At 44.6% G+C, this 22068-nt stretch overlaps 1 protein-coding gene across 3 annotated transcripts; it reads left to right on the top strand.

Annotated features, from left to right (window-relative positions):
* Positions 1 to 10977: 10977 nt before the first annotated feature.
* LOC125512904 (Tetratricopeptide repeat (TPR)-like superfamily protein) lies at positions 10978 to 21891 on the top strand. Of its 3 annotated transcripts, XM_048677971.2 has the most exons (20): positions 10978 to 11462; positions 11593 to 11715; positions 15808 to 15891; positions 16002 to 16052; positions 16140 to 16232; positions 16377 to 16517; positions 16596 to 16676; positions 16772 to 17019; positions 17096 to 17267; positions 17348 to 17469; positions 17571 to 17628; positions 17736 to 17801; positions 18183 to 18401; positions 18632 to 18683; positions 18847 to 19220; positions 19321 to 19415; positions 19493 to 19732; positions 19818 to 20461; positions 21205 to 21408; positions 21500 to 21891. In XM_048677971.2, the coding sequence occupies exons 1-20, from the start codon at positions 11268 to 11270 to the stop codon at positions 21703 to 21705; spliced, it is 3468 nt and encodes a 1155-aa protein (XP_048533928.2). In that variant the 5' UTR covers positions 10978 to 11267; the 3' UTR covers positions 21706 to 21891. The 3 variants fall into 3 exon arrangements, with proteins under 3 accessions (XP_048533928.2, XP_048533932.2, XP_048533935.2); XM_048677975.2 differs by lacking the exons at positions 10978 to 11462; positions 11593 to 11715 and adding an exon at positions 14178 to 15246; XM_048677978.2 differs by lacking the exons at positions 10978 to 11462; positions 11593 to 11715; positions 15808 to 15891 and having other exon boundaries at positions 16011 to 16052; positions 16127 to 16232.
* Positions 21892 to 22068: the final 177 nt, after the last annotated feature.

Raw genomic sequence — 22068 nt, 5'->3', positions numbered from 1 at the left:
CATCATTAGGAGAATGATGTGATGGACAAGACCCAATCCTAAGCATAGCACTAGATCGTGTAGTTCGTATGCTATAGCTTTTCTAATGTCAAGTATCATTTCCTTAGACCATGAGATTGTGCAACTCCCGAATACCGTAGGAGTGCTTTGGGTGTACCAAACGTCACAACGTAACTGGGTGACTATAAAGGTGCATTACAGGTATCTCCGAAAGTGTCTGTTGGGTTGGCACGAATCGAGACTGGGATTTGTCACTCCGTGTAAACGGAGAGGTATCTCTGGGCCCACTCGGTAGGACATCATCATAATGTGCACAATGTGATCAAGGAGTTGATCACGGGATGATGTGTTACGGAACGAGTAAAGAGACTTGCCGGTAACGAGATTGAACAAGGTATCGGGATACCGACGATCGAATCTCGGGCAAGTATCGTACCGCTAGACAAAGGGAATTGTATACGAGATTGATTAAGTCCTTGACATCGTGGTTCATCCGATGAGATCATCGTGGAACATGTGGGAGCCAACATGGGTATCCAGATCCCGTTGTTGGTTATTGGCCGGAGAGTCGTCTCGGTCATGTCTGCATGTCTCCCGAACCCGTAGGGTCTACACACTTAAGGTTCGATGACGCTAGGGTTATAAAGGAAGTTTGTATGTGGTTACTGAATGTTGTTCGGAGTCCCGGATGAGATCCCGGACGTCACGAGGAGTTCCGGAATGGTCCGGAGGTAAAGATTTATATATAGGAAGTCCTATTTCGGCCATCGGGACAAGTTTCGGGGTCATCGGTATTGTACCGGGACCACCGGAAGGGTCCCGGGGGTCCACCGGGTGGGGCCACCTATCCCGGAGGGTCCCATGGGCTGAAGTGGGAAGGGATCCAGCCCAAAGTGGGCTGGGGCGCCACTTCCCCCTAGGGCCCATGCGCTTGGGGTGGAGGGAAACCTCCCCTGGCCGCCACCCCCTCCTCAGATGGGATCTGAGGGGGCCGGCCCCCCTCCCCTTGGGCTCCCTATATATAGTGGGGAAGGAGGGCCTCTCAAGACACCCCTTATGCCTTTGGTGCAGCCCCTTCCTCTCTCCCAAGTTCTTCTCCTCTCCCGTGGTGCTTGGCGAAGCCCTGCAGGATTGCCACGCTCCTCCACCACCACCACGCCGTTGTGTTGCTGCTGGATGGAGTCTTCCTCAACCTCTCACTCTCTCCTTGCTGGATCAAGGCATGGGAGACGTCACCGGGCTGTACGTGTGTTGAACACGGAGGTGCCGTGCGTTCGGCACTTGATCATCGGTGATTTGAATCACGACGAGTACGACTCCATCAACCCCGTTCACTTGAACGCTTCCGCTTAGCGATCTACAAGGGTATGTAGATGCACTCTCCTTCCCCTCGTTGCTAGTCTCTCCATAGATAGATCTTGGTGATACGTAGGAAAATTTTGAATTTCTGCTACGTTCCCCAACAGTGGCATCAGAGCTAGGTCTATTGCGTAGATTCTATGCACGAGTAGAACACAAAGTAGTTGTGGGCGTTGATTTTGTTCAATATGCTTGCCGTTACTAGTCTTATCTTGATTCGGCGGCATCGTGGGATGAAGCGGCCCGGACCAACCTTACACGTACTCTTACGTGAGACCGGTTCCACCGACAAACATGCACTAGTTGCATAAGGTGGCTGGCGGGTGTCTGTCTCTCCCACTTTAGTCGGATCGGATTCAATGAACAGGGTCCTTATGAAGGGTAAATAGCAATTGGCATATCACGTTGTGGTCTTTGCGTAGGTAAGAAACGTTCTTACTAGAAACCCATAGCAGCCACGTAAAACATGCAAACAACAATTAGAGGACGTCTAACTTGTTTTTGCAGGGTATGCTATGTGATGTGATATGGCCAAAGGATGTGATGAATGATATATGTGATGTATGAGATTGATCATGTTCTTGTAATAGGAATCATGACTTGCATGTCGATGAGTATGACAACCGGCAGGAGCCATAGGAGTTGTCTTTATTTATTTATGACCTGCGTGTCAACTTAAACGTCATGTAATTACTTTACTTTATTGCTAACCGTTAGCTGTAGTAGTAGAAGTAATAGATGACGTGACAACTTCAAGAAGACACGATGATGGAGATCATGATGATGGAGATCATGGTATCATGCCGGTGACAAGATGATCATGGAGCCCCAAGATGGAGATCAAAGGAGCTATATGATATTGGCCATATCATGTCACTATTTGATTGCATCTGATGTTTATCATGTTTATACATCTTATTTGCTTAGAACGACGGTAGTAAATAAGATGATCCCTCTTTAAAATTTCAAGAAGTGTTCTCCCCTAACTGTGCACCGTTGCTACAGTTCGTCGTTTCGAAGCACGCCGTGATGATCGGGTGTGATAGATCCTTACGTTCACATACAACGGGTGTAAGACAGTTTTACACATGCAAAACACTTAGGGTTAACTTGACGAGCCTAACATGTACAGACATGGCCTCGGAACACAGAAGACCGAAAGGTCGAGCATGAGTCGTATAGAAAATACGATCAACATGAAGATGTTCACCGACGTTGACTAGTCCGTCTCACGTGATGATCGGACACGGCCTAGTTGACTCGGATCATGTAATCACTTAGATGACTAGAGGGATGTCTATCTAAGTGGGAGTTCATAAGATGAACTTAATTATCCTAAACATAGTCAAAAGGATTTTGCAAATTATGTCGTAGCTCATGCTATAGTTCTACTGTTTAGATATGTTCCTAGAGAAAAAATTAGTTGAAAGTTGATAGTAGCAATTATGCGGACTAGGTCCGTAAACTGAGGATTGTCCTCATTGATTCATAGAAGGCTTATGTCCTTAATGCACCGCTCAGTGTGCTGAACCTCGAGCATCGTCTGTGGATGTTGCGAACATCTGACATACACATTTTGATAACTACGTGATAGTTCAGTTAAACGGTTTAGAGTTGAGGCACCGAAGACGTTTTTGAAACGTCGCGAAACATATGAAATGTTTCGAGGGCTGAAATTGGGATTTCAGGCTCGTGCCCGCGTCAAGAGGTATAAGACCTCCGACGATTTTCTTAGCCTGCAAACTAAGGGAGAAAATCTCAATTGTTGAGCTTGTGCTTAGATTGTCTGAGTACAACAATCATTTGAATCAAGTGGGAGTTGATCTTCCAGATGAGATAGTGATGTTTCTCCGAAGTCATTACCACCAAGCTGCTAGAGCTTCGTGATGAACTATAATATATCAGGGACATATATGATGATCCTTGAGATATTTGCGATGTTTGACACCACGAAAGTAGAAATCAAGAAGGAGCATCAATTGTTGATGGTTGGTGAATCCACTAGTTTCAAGAAGGGCAAGGGAACAAAGGGATACTTCATGAAACGGCAATTCAGCTGCTGCTCTAGTGAAGAAACCCAAGGTTGAACCCAAACCCGAGACTGAGTGCTTCTGTAATAAGGGGAACAGCCACTGGAGCAGAATTACCCTAGATACTTGGTAGATGAGAAGGCTGGCAAGGTCGATAGAAGTATATTGGATATACATTGTGTTAATGTGTACTTTACTAGTACTCCTAGTAGCACCAGGGTATTAGATACCGGTTCGGTTGCTAAGTGTTAGTAACTCGAAACAAAAGGCTACGGAATAAAACGGAGACTAGCTAAAGGTGAGCTGACGATATGTGTTGGAAGTGTTTCCAATGTTGATATGATCAAGCATCGCAAGCTCCCTCTACCATTGAGATTGGTGTTTGCGTTGAGCATAGACATGATTGGATTATGTCTATCGCAATACGGTTATTCATTTAAGAAGAATAACGGTTACTCTGTTTATTTGAATAATATCTTCAATGGTCTTACACCTAAAATGAATGGTTTATTGAATCTCGATCGTAGTGATACACATGTTCATGCCAAAAGATAGTAATGATAGTACCACCTACTTGTGGCACTGCCACGTAAGTCATATCGGTATAAAACGCATGAAGAAGCTCCATGTTGATGGATCTTTGGGCTCACTCGTTTTTGAAAGGATTGAGACATGCGAACCATGTTTGTTGGTAGATATGCATGAAGAAACTCTATACAGATGGATCGTTTGGACTCACTTGATTTTTTCACTTGAGACATGCAAATCATACCACATGGGCAAAATGACTGAAAGCCTCGGTTTCAGTAAAATGGAACTAGAAAGCAAATTGTTGGAAGTAATACATTTTGATGTGTGCAGTCCAATGAGTGCTGAGGCGTGTAGTGGATATCGTTATGTTCTTGCTTCACAGATGATTTGAGTAGATGTTGAGTATATTTACTTGATGAATCACGAGCCTGAGTTATTGAAAGGTTCAAGTAATTTCAGGGTGAAGTTGAAAGATCGTCGTAACAAGAGGATAAAAAGATCTATGATATGATCATAGAGATGAATATCTGAATTACGAGTTTGGCACAGAATTAAGACATTGTGGAAATTGTTTCACAACTAATATAGCCAGGAACACCATGGTGTGATGGTGTGTCCGAACATCATAACTGCACCCTATTAGATATGATGCATACCATGATGTCTCTTATCAAATTACCACGATATTTTATGGGTTAGGCATTAGAGACAACCACATTCACTTTAAATGGGGCACCACATAGTTCCGTTGAGACGACACCGAATGAACTATGGTTTAGAGAAACCTAAGTTGTCATTTCTTAAAAGTTTGGGGCTGCGACGCTTATGTGAAAAAGTTTCAGGCTGATAAGCTCGAACCCAAAGCGGATAAATGCATCTTCATAGGACACCCAAAACAGTTGGGTATACCTCCTGTCTCAGATTCGAAAGCAATAAGGGATTGTTTCTAGAATCGGGTCCTTTCTCGAGGAAAGGTTTCTCTCGAAAGAATTGAGTGGGAGGATGGTGGAGACTTGATGAGGTTATTGAACCGTCACTTCAACTAGTGTATAGCAGGGCACAAAGAGTTGTTCTTGTGGCACCTACACCAATTGAAGTGGAAGCTTATGATAGTAATCATGAAACTTCAGATCAAGTCACTACCAAACCTCGTAGGATGACAAGGATGCGTACTACTTCAGAGTGGTACGTAATCCTGTCTTGGAAGTCATGTTGCTAGACAACAATGAACCTACGAGCTATGGAGAAGCGATGGAGGGCCCGGATTCCGATAAATGGCTCGAGGCCATAAAATCCGAGAGAGGATCCATATATGAAAACAAAGTGTAGACTTTGGAAGAACTACTTGATGGTCGTAAGGCTGTTGGGTACAGATGGATTTTAAAAGAAAGACGGACAATGATGGTATATGTCACCATTAAGAAAGCTCGACTTGTCGTTAAGTTCTTTCCGACAAGTTCAAGGAGTTGACTATGATGAGACTTTTCTCACTCGTAGCGATGCTAAGAGTCTGTTGGAATTATATTAGCGATTACTGCATTATTTATGAAATCTTGCAGAAAGGATGTCAAAATATTGTTTCCTCGACGTTTTTCTTGAGGAAAGGTTGTATGTGATACAACCGGAAGGTTTTGTCAATCCTGAAAGATGCTAATAAGTATGCAAAGCTCCAGCAATCCTTCTAAGGACTGGAGTAAGCATCTCGGAGTTGGAATGTATGCTTTGATGAGATGATCAAAGACTTTGGGTGTATACAAAGTTTATGAGAAACTTGTATTTTCAAAGAAGTGAGTGGGAGCACTATAGAATTTTTGATGAGTATATGTTGTTGACATATTGTTGATCAGAATGACGTAGAATTTCTGGAAAGCATATAGGGTTATTTGGAAAGTGTTTTTCAATAGAAAACCTGGATTAAGCTACTTGAGCATTGAGCATCAAGATCTATAAGGATAGATCAAAACGCTTAATGGTACTTTCAAATGAGCACATACCTTGATATGATCATGAAGGTGTTCAAGATGGATCAGTCAAAGAAGGAGTTCTTGCCTGAGTTGTAAGGTATGAAGTTAAGACTTAAAGCTCGACCACGGCAGAATAGAGAGAAAGGACGAAGGTCGTCCCCTATGCTTAAGACATAGGCTCTACAGTATGCTATGCTGTGTACCGCACCTGAAGTGTACCTTGCCATGAGTCAGTCAAGGGGTACAAGAGTGATCCAAGAATGGATCACAGGACAGCGGTCAAAGTTATCCTTAGTAACTAGTGGACTAAGGAATTTTCTCGATTATGGAGGTGGTAAAAGAGTTCGTCGTAAAGGGTTACGTCGATGCAAGCTTAACACCTATCCGGATAGCTCTGAGTAGAGATACCGGATACGTATAATGGAGCAACAATTTAGAATAGCTCCAAGTAGAACAGTTATTTGGAATAGCTCCAAATAGAACGTGGTAGCTACATCTAGGAGATGACATAGAGATTTGTAAAGCACACACGGATCTGAAAGGTTCATACCCGTTGACTAAAACCTCTCTCACAAGCAACATGATCAAACCTAGAACTCATTGAGTGCTAATCACATGGTGATGTGAGCTAGACTACTGACTCTAGTAAACTCTTGGGTGTTAGTCACATGGCGATGTGACCTGTGAGTGTTAATCACATGGCGATGTGAACTAGATTATTGACTCTAGTGCAAGTGGGAGACTGTTGGAAATATGCCCTAGAGGCAATAATAAATTGATTATTATTATATTTCCTTGTTCATGATAATCGTTTATTATCCATGCTATAATTGTATTGATAGGAAACTCAGATACATGTGTGGATACATAGACAACACCATGTCCCTAGTAAGCCTTTAGTTGACTAGCTCGTTGATCAATAGATGGTTACGGTTTCCTGACCATGCACATTGGATGTCGTTGATAACGGGATCACATCATTAGGAGAATGATGTGATGGACAAGACCCAATCCTAAGCATAGCACTAGATCGTGTAGTTCGTATGCTATAGCTTTTCTAATGTCAAGTATCATTTCCTTAGACCATGAGATTGTGCAACTCCCGGATACCGTAGGAGTGCTTTGGGTGTACCAAACGTCACAACGTAACTGGGTGACTATAAAGGTGCATTACAGGTATCTCCGAAAGTGTCTGTTGGGTTGGCACGAATCGAGACTGGGATTTGTCACTCCGTGTAAACGGAGAGGTATCTCTGGGCCCACTCGGTAGGACATCATCATAATGTGCACAATGTGATCAAGGAGTTGATCACGGGATGATGTGTTACGGAACGAGTAAAGAGACTTGCCGGTAACGAGATTGAACAAGGTATCGGGATACCGACGATCGAATCTCGGGCAAGTATCGTACCGCTAGACAAAGAGAATTGTATACGGGATTGATTAAGTCCTTGACATCATGGTTCATCCGATGAGATCATCGTGGAACATGTGGGAGCCAACATGGGTATCCAGATCCCGCTGTTGGTTATTGGCCGGAGAGTCGTCTCGGTCATGTCTGCATGTCTCCCGAACCCGTAGGGTCTACACACTTAAGGTTCGATGACGCTAGGGTTATAAAGGAAGTTTGTATGTGGTTACTGAATGTTGTTCGGAGTCCCGGATGAGATCCCGGACGTCACGAGGAGTTCCGGAATGGTCCGGAGGTAAAGATTTATATATAGGAAGTCCTATTTCGGCCATCGGGACAAGTTTCGGGGTCATCGGTATTGTATCGGGACCACCGGAAGGGTCCCGGGGGTCCACCGGGTGGGGCCACCTATCCCGGAGGGTCCCATGAGCTGAAGTGGGAAGGGATCCAGCCCAAAGTGGGCTGGGGCGCCACTTCCCCCTAGGGCCCATGCGCCTGGGGTGGAGGGAAACCTCCCTTGGCCGCCACCTCCTCCTCAGATGGGATCTGAGGGGGCCGGCCCCCCTCCCCTTGGGCTCCCTATATATAGTGGGGAAGGAGGGCCTCTCAAGACACCCCTTATGCCTTTGGTGCAGCCCCTCCCTCTCTCCCAAGTTCTTCTCCTCTCCCGTGGTGCTTGGCGAAGCCCTGCAGGATTGCCACGCTCCTCCACCACCACCACGCCGTTGTGCTGCTGCTGGATGGAGTCTTCCTCAACCTCTCACTCTCTCCTTGCTGGATCAAGGCATGGGAGACGTCACCGGGCTATACGTGTGTTGAACTCGGAGGTGCCGTGCGTTCGGCACTTGATCATCGGTGATTTGAATCACGACGAGTACGACTCCATCAACCCCGTTCACTTGAACGCTTCCGCTTAGCGATCTACAAGGGTATGTAGATGCACTCTCCTTCCCCTCGTTGCTAGTCTCTCCATAGATAGATCTTGGTGATACGTAGGAAAATTTTGAATTTCTGCTACGTTCCCCAACAGGGGCACCTATCAGTCCGGCGCACTCCTCAACCAGGACGCCTGCCGGGTATGAGGCCGCCGCAGCCATCTGCCACCAATCCATTTTCAGAGTTGTACTGTTGCATGTACCGTGTCAGGTCTCTCTGCCATCGATGCCACCACGACGCCCGACAGCGTCGTCCTCCTTCCCGAGTCCATCCTTCCACAGCGAACTCCGAATCTGCACTGCACCACACCGTCAAGATCCGTCGCCATTAGTGTGTAGGATGAAGCACCGCTCCACCAAAGAATCCGTCTTCTGGTCCCTCGATCATGTGTGTACCTCCAAGAATGACGCCCCCAAGGGAGGAATGACACCAGAGCGCCGCCGTCATCCGATCATCCGATCTAGAGTTTCCCCCGGAGGTAGCAGAGAGTGGCCTTGAACTTCTCCACGGTGATGCCTTCAAGAAAGGAACGACGCAGATAGCGCCGCCATCGCCGACCTTAGCAGAAGCCGAAGGCAAGTTTTCACCCAGATCAGTTCGAAGGGATCCAACTCTCGTGCACGGGCCGCCGTCACCACCAGCACCACCAGGCAGACCCTGGAGTACCGGTAGATCAGCGAGCCGCCGGCACCACCGCATCCAGATCGCCGGCCACGCCGGGCCGCCGCCATCCCCCGCGCCGTCCGGGTCAGAGATGGAACTGCCGACCGCGCACAGGGACCGCCGCCGCCTGCACATGCCGGAGCGCCACCGAGAGCCCAACGTCCGCCACCACTTGCCGAAGCCAACCGCCGCCCGAGCACTGGCGCCACCGTGGAGCCATCAGATCGGGGAGGAAGACGTCTCGTGCCGACCACCCTTGCAGACCCCGCCGTACACCCGAGCGCTGACGCCACTGCGGCGCCATCAGATCGGGAGGAGGAGGAGCCCGCGCCTCGCCGCCCCGCGCAGACCACGCCGCCGCCATCGCCGCAGCGCCACCAAAGGGGAGCCCCTCAGATCCGTCGGCGGCCCGACCTGCCGCCGAGCCGAGCGCCGCCGCGAGGGCCGGCCGTACCGCGCCGCCCAGGAGCCTCACGAGGAGGGAGGGAGCCCAGCCGCCACCGACGCACGCGCGGGCTTTGCCCGGCGGCGTCCCCTGGCGGCAGCGAGGGAGAAGGAAGGCGAGAAAAGGGAGCGGCGGCGACGATCTAGGGTTCCGCCCGGGCCGCTCGCGGGAGCGGCACGGGGGACGGGGGACGGGGGTGAGACGGATAGTCAGCAGCGTCCAGTTTAGGATATGTGCGAGTTGTTCAACTTACCTGTTGGACAAGCTCGTACACATTGAGTGTATCCTATACATGTATCGTTAATTTTTACGAAATGTGGCATTGGATCTATAATTTTTTCTTTTCAACATAATTTTTTTTGATATGATAAAAATAAAATTAGTACTGTATTGAGTCATATGGATTATCCCCGTACGTGTAGCATTTGTCCATAAAAGGGAAGATGAATCAATGAATACTCGGGGCGGGGCAGAAGATTGACACACCAGATTTCTCTCCCATCACATGTCAGTTTTAGCTACAATTTGATCATAATCATCACTGGATTATTATCGATTTGCTGCATTTTTTGTGCAGGTTGAATTTTGAATCAAAAAATTAAACTTGAAACTAAAACACCAAGTTTCTCTCAACCATACGGCTATTTTAGATAAAATCTTGCCACATTTGATAGACATATGGTCGATGGAGTAAGCACAAGGAGAAAATAGAAGACAAATTGTGTGGGTGGCTTAACCATGTTTGGTTGCCTTTTTCTCAAGAAACCAAAAACAAAAACCTTTTAGCCCATTTGAATGTATGCTGAATGTGGTAGTTTTTTTTAGGGGAATGTGGTAGTTAATTTATTGGGTGTATATCGATGATATTTGTATTGTGATTTTTCCATACACATTATGATGCATATGCCTGTAGCTGCTCAAATGATTTATGTAACTGCGCCATCAATTGAACATGAATAGATCCGTTTGGCTTAGTTCATTGCATGTTCTCTGAAAAAAAAGATTCATCATGATTATCATTTGATCATTAATTTGTTAGTGTTGGTCCTGTCCCACATTGGCATTGAGGAACTCTGACAATTGGTAGCACTATATTTTTTTTAAATGGTAGCACTATATATGGTACAAAAGATTACCAGCGATGGCTCATGTTTACTGGTTTTGATGGAAGGGCACTACTATGAGAAATTAAGAAAATGAAATGGTTTCGGACCATATAAAGATAAGTGTGACCTTAGCATATACGCAAGGCCTGCTCTTCTCTTCTTTCTCTGATTTTTTTTTGCTTCGTTCCCGAAAGATACATAAGAACTTTGGTGTCTACAAGTTTTTATTTGCTCTTCTTTCCCTCTTCGTTAAATTTTGACTTGTTGGGTTAGCATATATTTTTCTCGATACTTAACTCTTGAATGGGCTAGAGATGTCGTAAGTTGTTACATCAACCCTAAAAAAAGTTAAGGTGGCAAAGTAGAGCTCCCTCAAATATTCACACATCACTTTCTTTAGGGTTATGTCACTCCTTTTTTCTTTAGAAACACATCACTTCCTTTTTAAGAACTCTTATCCTTTTTTTAGAACATTTATAAGAACTCTTATCCACACATCACGTTCGGTCGACCTGGGCCTAAAGTTCCTGGCCCAAGTTCCAACAGTGCTTTTACTTTCCCTCGTCCCCTCCTCGACGGGGCCATCCATCTAACCCTCTCCGCCTTCCACCGGAGCACCACCGCCCCGAAGAAAATCCCTCCCTCCTCCTCCGCTCCACTGTACTGGCGTAGAGTGGGAGCGCGGAGATCCATACCAACTCGGATTCATTCATCCTTCAAGCCCACCCAGTCTGCCGCTGATTCGTCCGCTGCTCGGCGGAGTACCAGTAGCACCGCAGCACGAGATTCCGAGGGTCCAGCTCCGCCCGCCCGCCGGCCCCCATGTCCGCCCCCGCGGCGAGGCAGGGCGCGGAGGAGGAGGCCGAGCGCCTCCTCGCGGCCGCCAAGCTGAACCCCAACGACGGCGGGCCCTTCCGCTCCCTCGGCCACCACTACGCCCGCGCCGGCGACGCGCAGCGCGCCGCCAGGTGCTACCAGCGGGCCGTGGCCCTCGACCCCGACGACGCCGAGGCCGGGGTGGGTGCGGTTGAATGCGGACGCGTACACATGCGCTGCGTGTTGCATTGAAGTCGTTTGTTGGTTGGTTGGTTTGCTCGCGGTGGTGTTTTGATGCAGCCTGTTTCTGTCTGGTGGCTGGTGGGTGCAGGAGGCGCTCTGCGATTTGCTTGACGCGGAGGGGAAGGAGAGCCTGGAGCTCGCCGTGTGCAAGGAGGCTGCCGGCAAGTCGCCGCGCGCATTTTGGGCCTTCCGGAGACTCGGCTACTTGCAGGTGCACTCGAGTGGCAGCTGCTTTTACACACTTTATATTGCTTGATTGAAGTGATCATGGCAACATCATGCGCAAATCTTAAGGATTCATTTCTATTGACTGAATACATTTGAATTTGATGGGAACCTCCTAATTTTGAACCTATGGAAACGAAGCCTATATGTATTAGTTAGAGAGTACTTCAGGCCTTTGTCTCGTAGATATTAGATAGGGAAGCAGGAATTTTCAATCATCTTCTTCTCTGTTAATACTTCTATAAACCTATTCGCAAAAAAAAAAGATACTTCTATAAACCAGCGATGAGGTTTGTAGGTGTGATAGCATAATGATATTATCTGATAATAACAGAAGATCTTTAGGCCTCCTTTGGTTCATAAGATTGAAAAATCATAGGAATAGAAAAGTCATAGGATATGAGATGACATGCATCTCAAATCCTATGCATAGGAATAGAAAAGGAGATGCCCTTTGATTCACACCATAGGATTTTTTCCATTGAGTCTAGGCTAATGTTTATTTTCCTATGAAATGTGGAGGATAGGAAGAATTCCTCCATAGGAATAGGATTTCATTCCTACAAACCAAAGAGCTCTGAAGGAATTTTTCCTATAAAAATCCTATCCTATAAAAATCCTACAAAATTCCTCCAAACCAAAGGAGGCCTTAGCAGGAACTACATCAGTAGGAACCATCGCAATGACCTTGTTGTAGTAGTTTCTTAGGTATGCTGTATAGGTTTAGTTAAGGTATAATCAGCCTGGTCATCAAACTGCTCAAGGTCTTGGTTCATTGAGTCACCTGTTCGACCAGGGATCACTCCTCAGTACTGCTGGTTTAAATTTGAAAGGCAGCTAGACCCTATTATGTCCTTTGATGGTGCAGATTTTCATCTCAAGTACAGTGAGGGATAATCGAATATGGAGTACATACTGCTGATAAGCAAATTCCACCAGCAATAGGTCATTCAGGATTAAGTTTGGTACTTACTGAATAGGTGATGTACAACTCTACAAGTAATGTTTGTTTTTACTTGTTGCTGTGTATGTTGTATTCCTTAATTATATCATACGGCAAAATACACGTGACTTCACGTAGCGTTTTTATGATATAGAAATATGGTAAAAATAAATATGCACCAGTATGTTTTATGTATACAAGTATGTTTAATTAGCCCCATCTGTGCACAGTGATACTGAAATCGCTATTCTCTATGCAAGTATGCGCCGATATAATCCAAATAGTTTATCCGTCAAAATTGGGCCATCGGCATCACCACACGCTGCAAGGTTCCAGTGCCATTAGTGCTTGCTGCTGGTGAATATTCTGTGTAACTACCATCCTGAAATACAATGTGACATGATCTGGTGTACTAAGGAGTTTGTTCCAAGGGTTTTAAGGGCCTGTTTGGATTAGAGCCCTGACGCACCCTACCAAATATTTGGTCGTTGACCAGAGTGCTTCTTGCGTTTGGTTGAGATCCAATCTTTTGGCACGCCCCTGACCCATTGTTCCTTCCCGTTTATACCATAGCCAATTATTTGGCGAGGCGCTGGCGGCCGTTTCGTCCGCTAAAATTTTGGCGTGCCCTCAGTTGGCAAGGTGAGTGCAGGCACAATCCAAACACACCCTAAACATCAGGATTTTCCCGATCTTGGCCATTGGTTGTAGCATCATGCCATTGTCAACGCACAATATCCATAGTTACTCGTACACAGTACACTATATAGATAGATACTAATCTAAGAGAAAAAATAACGATCATAGGCAGAATCATAAAATTATAGATGGTCCATACATCAGGAGATTACAAATGGTGGAACTAAAGAGTAAATATAACTCCTCGTTTTATGTTTGGTCTGAACTCTTAAGTACTGCCACGGGGCAATTGAGCCTAGTTAGCGCACCAGTTGTTTTTGCTGAAGTGAATTGGCCAAGCCCGGGTAAAGGAGGAGGGTTGTGATAGGCTTGGCGAGCCAACGTAAAAACTAGCCAGTCCCATGGGTATGAAACCCATTTGAGTGAGAGTAGTACTAGGATGGGTGACCTCCTGGGAAGTCCTCGTGAAAGGGTTTCATATCTAAGGGTTGTGATAGGCTTGGCGAGCCAACGTAAAAACTAGCCAGTCCTTTGGGTATGAAACCCATTTGGCGAGAGTAGTACTAGGATGTGTGACCTCCTGGGAAGTCCTCGTGAAAGGGTTTCATATCTAGCCTACCCCAACTTGTTTGGGACAAAAGGCTTAGTAAGTAAGTAAGAATTGGAGGCACAGTATAAGCTGTAAAGTAGAGGTGGCTGATTCTAGCAGGGTCGTCTCCAGAAATTTGGGGCCCCGGGCCAAAAATCAAAATAGGGCTCAAAATTTCAAAAAAAGTCATATAACAAAAGAACTAATATAATTACGGCATACACTCACTTTATTACATAATTTCATTCTGTTTTATTTTGTATAATATTTAGACATATATCAAAATACTATTGCTGAAAAACAGTGAAGGGATACTAAAGCAATAAGCTAACCTCATGTTTACCAAAAATCAACATTTGTCTAGTATTCCTTGAAATGAGCACTCTTTTGAGATTGAGCTTGTGCTTCTGTTTATATAACCAGAATCATACGTTCTATTTTTGGAAGACATGATGATTGATGAGGATTGACAAATAAATGCCTCCTGTTTTTATAAACCAAAGAAATTTAATGATTCATTATTCAAACATGAAAATTCCTAATTAGTGTGAACAAAAATATAAAAAACAATTACAACTGATCAAGAACAAACTTAATTTTGTCCTACTCCTAACCTAGCACCAGGACAAATAAATTCGCTACCAATACCTAGCCCAGGGACACATAATCTCATTCTACTTGGCTACTCCTAACCAGGGATTGCTCCTAATCTAGGTCAGGGAGATCACACTTAACCAAGTACTCGTGATAAATAGCAGAGATAAAACTAAGTATACCTAATAGAAGGTCGTGGCCGATCGCCAATGACGGAAGGCAGCGGACGGCGTCGTGGGCAATTGGCAGAACCACGGAAGGTAGCAGATCGCCGATGGCAGAAGGCAGCAGACGGCGTCCCGGGCGATTGGCGGAATCGCGGGAGGCAGCAGTGGTGTCCTGGGGCGCTTGGCGGAAGCAGACGAACCGGCGTGTTGGGGTTTAGCGATCGATGGGACAGTTGATAGATTCGTGAATAAGCAGGCCCCGTGGGCTTGCTTTGTTGCTGGGTATGTTGCTTAGGCTTTGCTGTGCTGGGTACCTTTAGTTAGCCGCTAGATTAAATGGCCGGTTTATATGGCAAAGTGTCATTATACTACTAATACCTAGTTATTTGGGGCCCTGTGTGGTCGCCCACCTCGGCCTCCTCCATGGACGGGCCTGGATTCTAGGAAAGGGCAGAGCTCAGAGTTGGTACCAACTGGGCAATACTGTTAGAGAGGAGTTGAAGAGTCAATTGTGCCTCTAGTGGACATCATCACACCAGTGCAAAGACATGTGGGCAGTGCATACTTCCATACTGGCTTACCAAGGTACATAGAGTAAAACAATGGGGTACTGGCTTGTCCTTTTTACCCTTTTCAAAGTATTTTTTGCGCTGCTGCCTGAATAGAAGTATAAAACAAAACAAGTTCCTAAGCGGCAGTAAAACACAGTCGTCTGAAATGCGCTTATCATAAAAATATCAAATGTTCTGATGCCTTTTGGGAGCCTGCTTCACATGCGTCACCTGCTGGGTTTAATTGACCAGTTCAGAGGGTTCCCCCCAGGTCATTTGGCAGTCTGGCCCTTTGGGTGACTGTTCCTTCCTGGTGCTCAGCTCCTTTTTTGTTCCGATCCTAGAGCTGTTTCAGATCTTTTTATGCCTGTCTATCCTTCAATGACTAGGCTTAGAGCCCTTTCTATGCTTTAACAATCGCATTGTTTTGTTTTCTTGAATCAAGGAGCTACTAGTGTTCTTTGTTTATACTTTAGACTGATAAGACTAAGCTTGTGTGTATAATTTGTTAATAGTTTTCTTGTGATTATCTTTTCTATAAATTGCGTAACGGAACATATCCATAGTAAGTATTGACATGATGTGGAAAATTTAGGTTCATCAAAAGAAGTGGTCAGATGCTATACAGAGCCTTCAACACTCAATACGAGGTTACCCAACATGTGCGGATTTATGGGAGGTGTGTGTTTTATTTCCTTATATTTGTTTGTCAAAGTTGATGAAACTCAAGTCATACGTTCATTCTGTCTTTACAATGTATTTGGTTTAACATTCCATATTTGGTATTAGGCACTTGGTCTGGCTTACCACCGTTTGGGCATGTTTACTGCAGCAGTAAAGGTATGCTGTTTTCACTTTCGAGCATCATAAACAATTTAGTGTTGCTGTGAGTCTTCTGAATATGCTTACTTCAGTTTTTGTTGGCAGTCATATGGGCGAGCTATTGAACTTGATAGTTCCAGGGTCTTTGCTTTGATTGAAAGTGGAAACATCCAGCTAATGCTTGGTTATTTCAGAAAGGTAGGAAGCTTTTTCAGCTAATGAACCTTCAGTTGTGTTGGATACCTACTGCTTTTATTAGCAAAGAACAATTTAAGTATCTATGCGAACTCTACTGCTGCTACCAGTAATAACTTCTGTGATATTGTACTTTACACAATATAGGGAGTCGAACAGTTTCGTTCTGCCGTGGAGATGGCTCCTCATAATCATTCTGCATACTTTGGACTTGCTTCGGCATTGCTTGCGTGGTCAAAGCATTGCGTAACTACTGGGGCCTTTACCTGGGCAGCTAATCTATTGAAGGTATTTTGGTATATGATACTTTGTTCTGTATCAATAGCATTTCATGTCCATATATCACCTGAGTGTTGTTTCATGTAGGAAGCATCTGAAACTGCTAAAGTTTGCACTTCCTTGGCTGGAAACCTTTCCTGTGTTTGGAAATTGCATGCAGATACTCAGGTACCTCTATAACCATTAATTGATCACTTAAATTTACTTGGCACCTTGTAACTTGAAGCATTCTATTCAATCATATGTCTCACACTTTATGTCAGCTCGCACTTGCAAGGTGTTTTCCGTGGGAGGATAGGCATATCAAGAGGGGCATGGATGAACAAAATTTCAAAGCTTCTATCCTTCAGTGGAGAAATACATGCTTGTCAGCTGCAAATAGTGCAAAACTCTCATATCAACGAGCTTTGCACCTCACTCCCTGGGAAGCTAATATTCACATTGATACTGCTATTTGTCTTGATCTCATTTGTACCATGGAGGAGAATAACTCTGTAGACCCCATTGCTTGGTAAACTTCTTTGTTCATCAGATGCTAGTTTCGTTTGGGAGATTTCTGATGATACTCTATGTTTTCTGTACAACAGGGAGCTTCCAGAAAAAATGTCATTGGGTGGTTTGATGCTGGAACCAGTTAATAAGGATTTCTGGGTTACATTGGGTTCAGTCTCAAGTAATCAGGCTTTAAAGCAGCATTCTCTTATCAGGGCACTGCAGTTGGATACGTCTCTCTCTGAAGCTTGGGCATACCTTGGAAAGGTACTGCTATTTATGCAGTAGTTGGTTGCCTGGTTGGCTCTTTTTACTAGCAGGAAGGTAACTAATAGTTGGACCTTCAGATTTACAGACAATCAGGTCACAAGCAATTGGCAAGACAAGCATTTGATCGAGCTCGAAGCATTGATCCATCATTGGCCTTGCCATGGGCTGGAATGTCGGCAGAAAACGATCACCAATCTAGGTAACCACCCCCTACATCTTTTGCTGAAAGCCCGAAAGGCCCCTATACTGCTGCACTCAATTTTTGCTTACGCTGATTTAATCTTTGGTATGATCTTAAAGGGCTGGTGCAGTAAATGAGTCTTATGAAAGCTGCTTGAGAGCTGTGCAGATACTACCTGTAAGTACAATTTACTGAGTTGTCTGTTGTTATTAATGTAATTTAGTAATTTGCTTAGTTATTTCCTTACTTTAGTTTTATCTCATTCTCATGTCATATTTGCATAGCTGCCAGAGTTCCAGATTGGCCTTGGAACAATTGCAGCTCGTTCTGGTGAACTTCTGTCACCTCAGGTATGTTCAATTTCATTTTTCTCGTGTCGTTGAAAGTTAATTTTGAAGTAAATATTGGCCACTTCATGCTCAAAATGAAGTGATGTTTTTCTAAAGCAACCCGTTTAACCTGGTGGCAGTTATTATATGTTCTCATCTTTACATCATAGTGTTGTTGGATTGTTGGCATTGTCACTAAGTTAGTGCTACAGATGGTTTCACTAGGCACATGTTTATACCTATGCCTACATAAGTTAGTGCTTGGGTTTGGGTATTTAGAGCACCAGGTTATGTATATGTAATCTTTCTTGAGCAATGCTTATGTTGTTTACACTTATTACATGCTTCTTTTCCTTCTTTGACATGCCAGTCTCTGTGTATGTGGTGCTTTATGTTGTGTAGGTATTGATGGCTGTAAGACAGGCTGTTCAGCGAGCGCCTCATTACCCAGAATCACACAATATAAATGGCTTGGTCTCTGAAGTGCGATCAGATTTTCAATCTGCAATCACGTCTTACCAACATGCGAAATTTGCTTTAGGCATGATGCGCAGATCCAAGTTGGACAATAGATATCCTTTTGTTGATGTTTCAGTGAATCTTGCTCGGTCACTATGTAAGGTAAGAATACTATCATATGGTTTGATAGAATTATTTATTTCAGAGCAAGAAGCTTAAATCATGCTGTTTACTGTAAATCTAAAAGAATGTTGTGTACTGTGACTTGTGTATCTGTAATAAGCTTGCTGTTCCTAGTGTGGTACTTATGAATCTTATAGTTAGGTGGTTATCCTTTTAATTCCCCATAAGCACTTCCACTTCTTTAATTAAAATCATCACATTGACCGCAGGCTGGTCTTGCAACTGATGCAGTGCGCGAGTGCGAAGAGTTGAAAACACAAGGTCTGTTTAGTTTCCATTTCAAGCAACTGAAGGCTTATATTTCCTATTTTTCTTATGAATTGAACAAACATGCATGACAAGCATATTATATTATTATTATATCAATTTATTTTGCACATGCTATATACAACATACACACTAACAAGTCATCTCAAATTTCTAGGACTGCTGAACGTTGATGGATTGCAAGTATATGCTCTTGCATTGTGGAAACTTGGACGGCATGATGAAGCTCTTTCCATATCACGAAACTTGGCTGAAAACTTATCTAATATGAAGCAGGAGAGTGCAACTGGGGCATTGGGATTCATATGCACCTTAGCATACAACATAGCTGGGAAGGATTCTGCAGCTTCGGTCATTCATACACTCCCTGGTCAACCCAGTTATAACAGAGAGTTGAAATTCATCATCTCTGCATTAGATGCTTTGCAGCCAAGCAAGCGTTTTCAGTTACCTCACTTGAGTACGCCTCCTAGACTTACATCCTATGACGTGATGAGTGAAGTCCACTCAAATATTGCTCTGGGGAAGGCAGTAAGTACCCTAATTTTTTTTTGGGTACTTGGTAGATTTTTTTTCTTCCTTTTTTGGTTGTATGCTAGTTGTAATAATATAGATTAAATTTCACTTGTAGATTGGTGGGGAATTAAACAACTGTTTAGGGGTCGGGGGTGGTTTGTCTTACCTGAAAAAGGTTCTACACATGTATCCTGACTGCAGTTTAGTAAGGTAACATCTTCCCTGGAACAATAAACCATGACTATGACTATATTGATCATAATGTTGCCATTCGTTGCATGCTGCAGAAACCATCTTGGATCTCTGCTGCTGTCGAGCGGAGATTGGACTGCTTCTCACAAAGCAGTAAGGGTTACTTCGTTGTCCCATGGGCACACATCCAATAGGGGCCTAAGGTCTCCGCATCAAATTCAAGCTTGTGCAACAATGTCTTGCTATGCTACCTGCACCTCTTATCCAAAGTTCTCGTTCCCAACATGTGAAGACCAGTACCTAAGTCAATACAATGGAATATGCAACCTGCAAAGGTATGTTTTTTTCCAACTTACGACATTGACAACATTATACTTATTTGGCTTCGGTTGGCAAACTAAGATGTAACTTCATTTGAAGGTTGGTCCATCAAGAACCATGGAACCAAGATGCACGCTACTTGCTTGTGCTTGCTATTTTCCAAAAAGCACGTGAAGAGAAGTACCCCAAACATATTTGTGCCACTTTGAAGAGGCTGGTTTTACAAATTATGTCCAGCAGTAGCAATTCACAAGAGCATAAACTCATCCTTTATGAAAAGTACTTGCTACTTCTTTTGTCTTCAGAGGTTAATTTGCAATCTGATGACTATGAAAACGGCATTGCTCAAGTTACAGATGCTCTAAGAGTTGCTCCCCCGAGTGTGGATACTTTCTTTGCACACTTGCAACTATGTCGGGCTTATGTGGTGCAAGGCGATCTTTCGAACTCCAGGAAGGAATACATGAAATGCTTGCAGAACCGCACGAATACTGAGGTTGGCTGGGTAATGCTCAAGCAACTTGAATCTTTATGTTCAGTGAACCGTGGCTCTGATGAAATAGAGATAAATCTGAAAGGATGCATTGAAAGGAATGGTAGGAACCCATCAAAATGGGCATCTCTTTTTAATCTAGCATGTGCTCAGTGTTTTATGCGGGATGAGGACTTTGCAAGTGCTGAAAAAGCTCTTGCACAGGCATGTGCGGAAAAGGATGCTGATAGCTGCATCTTATTCCTCAATGGTAAGCCAGTATGTTGTTTTTCTGTTTCTTGGTTAGCATATTTCAATTGTCAGTTTTCCCTGAAACTTTTTTTGGTTATTTCTTATGTGGAGTTGAATTTTGTACTCGATTGTTCTGTTATCTCCAATAGACAGTATCCCGCAATCTGCTTAAGAAACTTAGAAAGAAGAATCTTCTTTGTGTGAGTGACTTTTTTTTCTTTCGAAAATGAGTGACTTGTTTATAACCTGGTTTACTGATAGTGAGCATTCACAGTAGCATTGCGGGTGACTTGTTTATCACCTGGTTTACTGATCATGAGCATTCACAGTAGCATTGCCGCCTTAGCTTAACATTGTCCATAACATAACACCAGCTGATGGGTTCTGCTTCACATCTACTCCCTCCGTTCCGAATTACTTGTCTTGGATTTGTCTAGATACGGATGTATCTAGACTCATTTTAGTGCTAGATACCTCCGTATCTATACAAATCCAAGACAAGTAATTCGGAACGGAGGGAGTACTACTACAGTGACCAAGTAGATGCTTAGACATCACATTTCTTTGCAAGTTAGTCCGGGAGGTAGAATTCACACAGCCTATTCAACCCTTAAGTTTTTACAAACTCTGTCCACTGCCTGCAAATTTTGTGTTATTTTTATAATCTTAAGGGGCGATAGCGAGCGGGACTAACATTAGGAGTAGATGAGTTTGCTTCTTTCTATGTTCTCACCGTATGCTGAATGAAAATCACCCTGGCAGGAGCTATGCATATGGAGATTGCGCGGAGGTATGCGGCTCCTCAGTATATAACCCGCGCAGCTTCGAGCCTCAGAAAGGCACAGCAGAAGTCCCAAGCTATGGTGCCCATCATATCGCTCCTACTGGCCCAAGCAGAAGGCAGCCTCGGCTCCAAAGCCAAGTGGGAGAAGAACCTTCGCCTCGAGTGGTTCTCATGGCCCCCAGGTCTGAAACTGAAGCTCAAAGCTTGAACACTACTCAGATAAGAACGTTCATTTCATTTTATCTGACCGTTTCCTGGTTTTGATTCGCGCAGAACTGCGGCCTGCTGAGCTCTACTTCCAAATGCATCTGCTGGCGAGCCAGTCGACTGCGGCGGCGGCGGCAGGTCCTCAGCAGAAGAAGCAGCAGCAGCTGGTGGAGACGATGCAGAGTCCTGGGGCGTGGCTTCTCAGGGCGATACACCAGAACCCGTCGTGCTCCCGGTACTGGACGGCTTTGCTGCAGCTTGTGTGCGTGTAGCGTCCTTGACCCGGCCGGAAGTCAGTCACCGGTCTTGTAGCTGATACGGGCGTACCGGAATCACCTGTAGCGTATTTTTGTTTGTCGAGCACACCTATTTGGGATGAACCCGTGGGGTGCTCTGGCGAAGTGTATTTGTTGCCGTGAACTTTATCAAGGAGGCCCTACTCTCGCAAACCTTGCAAACCGTAACCTGTAACATTTGAAACATGATGATGGTCCTTTTGGATAGAGAAGAAAATGGTAGGGAGAACGAGCGTCGGTGCAACATTTGAGAAAGGAAAAAGGAAGCGTCAGTCTGCTTATCCCAGCTCAAGCAGCATACACCACAATTTCGTTCGAAACAAGCGCCATCTGTAGAGC

Source organism: Triticum urartu, chromosome 1A (genome assembly GCF_056163025.1).
Source record: "Triticum urartu cultivar PI428250 chromosome 1A, HENAU_Tu73, whole genome shotgun sequence".
NCBI classification, from domain to species: domain Eukaryota; kingdom Viridiplantae; phylum Streptophyta; class Magnoliopsida; order Poales; family Poaceae; genus Triticum; species Triticum urartu.
Note: the sequence above shows the minus strand (reverse complement) of the source record. Positions and strands in the feature narration are given on the sequence as shown.

What these genes read in the sequence shown, in the direction of transcription:
- LOC125512904 (XM_048677971.2), top strand. Translation starts at nt 11,268, where the DNA reads ATGTCCGCCCCCGCGGCGAGGCAGGGCGCGGAGGAGGAGGCCGAGCGC. An exon ending in CGAAGAGTTGAAAACACAAG is followed by an intron (nt 18,684 to 18,846) that starts GTCTGTTTAGTT and finishes TCAAATTTCTAG; the next exon opens with GACTGCTGAACGTTGATGGA. An exon ending in GGAATATGCAACCTGCAAAG is followed by an intron (nt 19,733 to 19,817) that starts GTATGTTTTTTT and finishes CTTCATTTGAAG; the next exon opens with GTTGGTCCATCAAGAACCAT.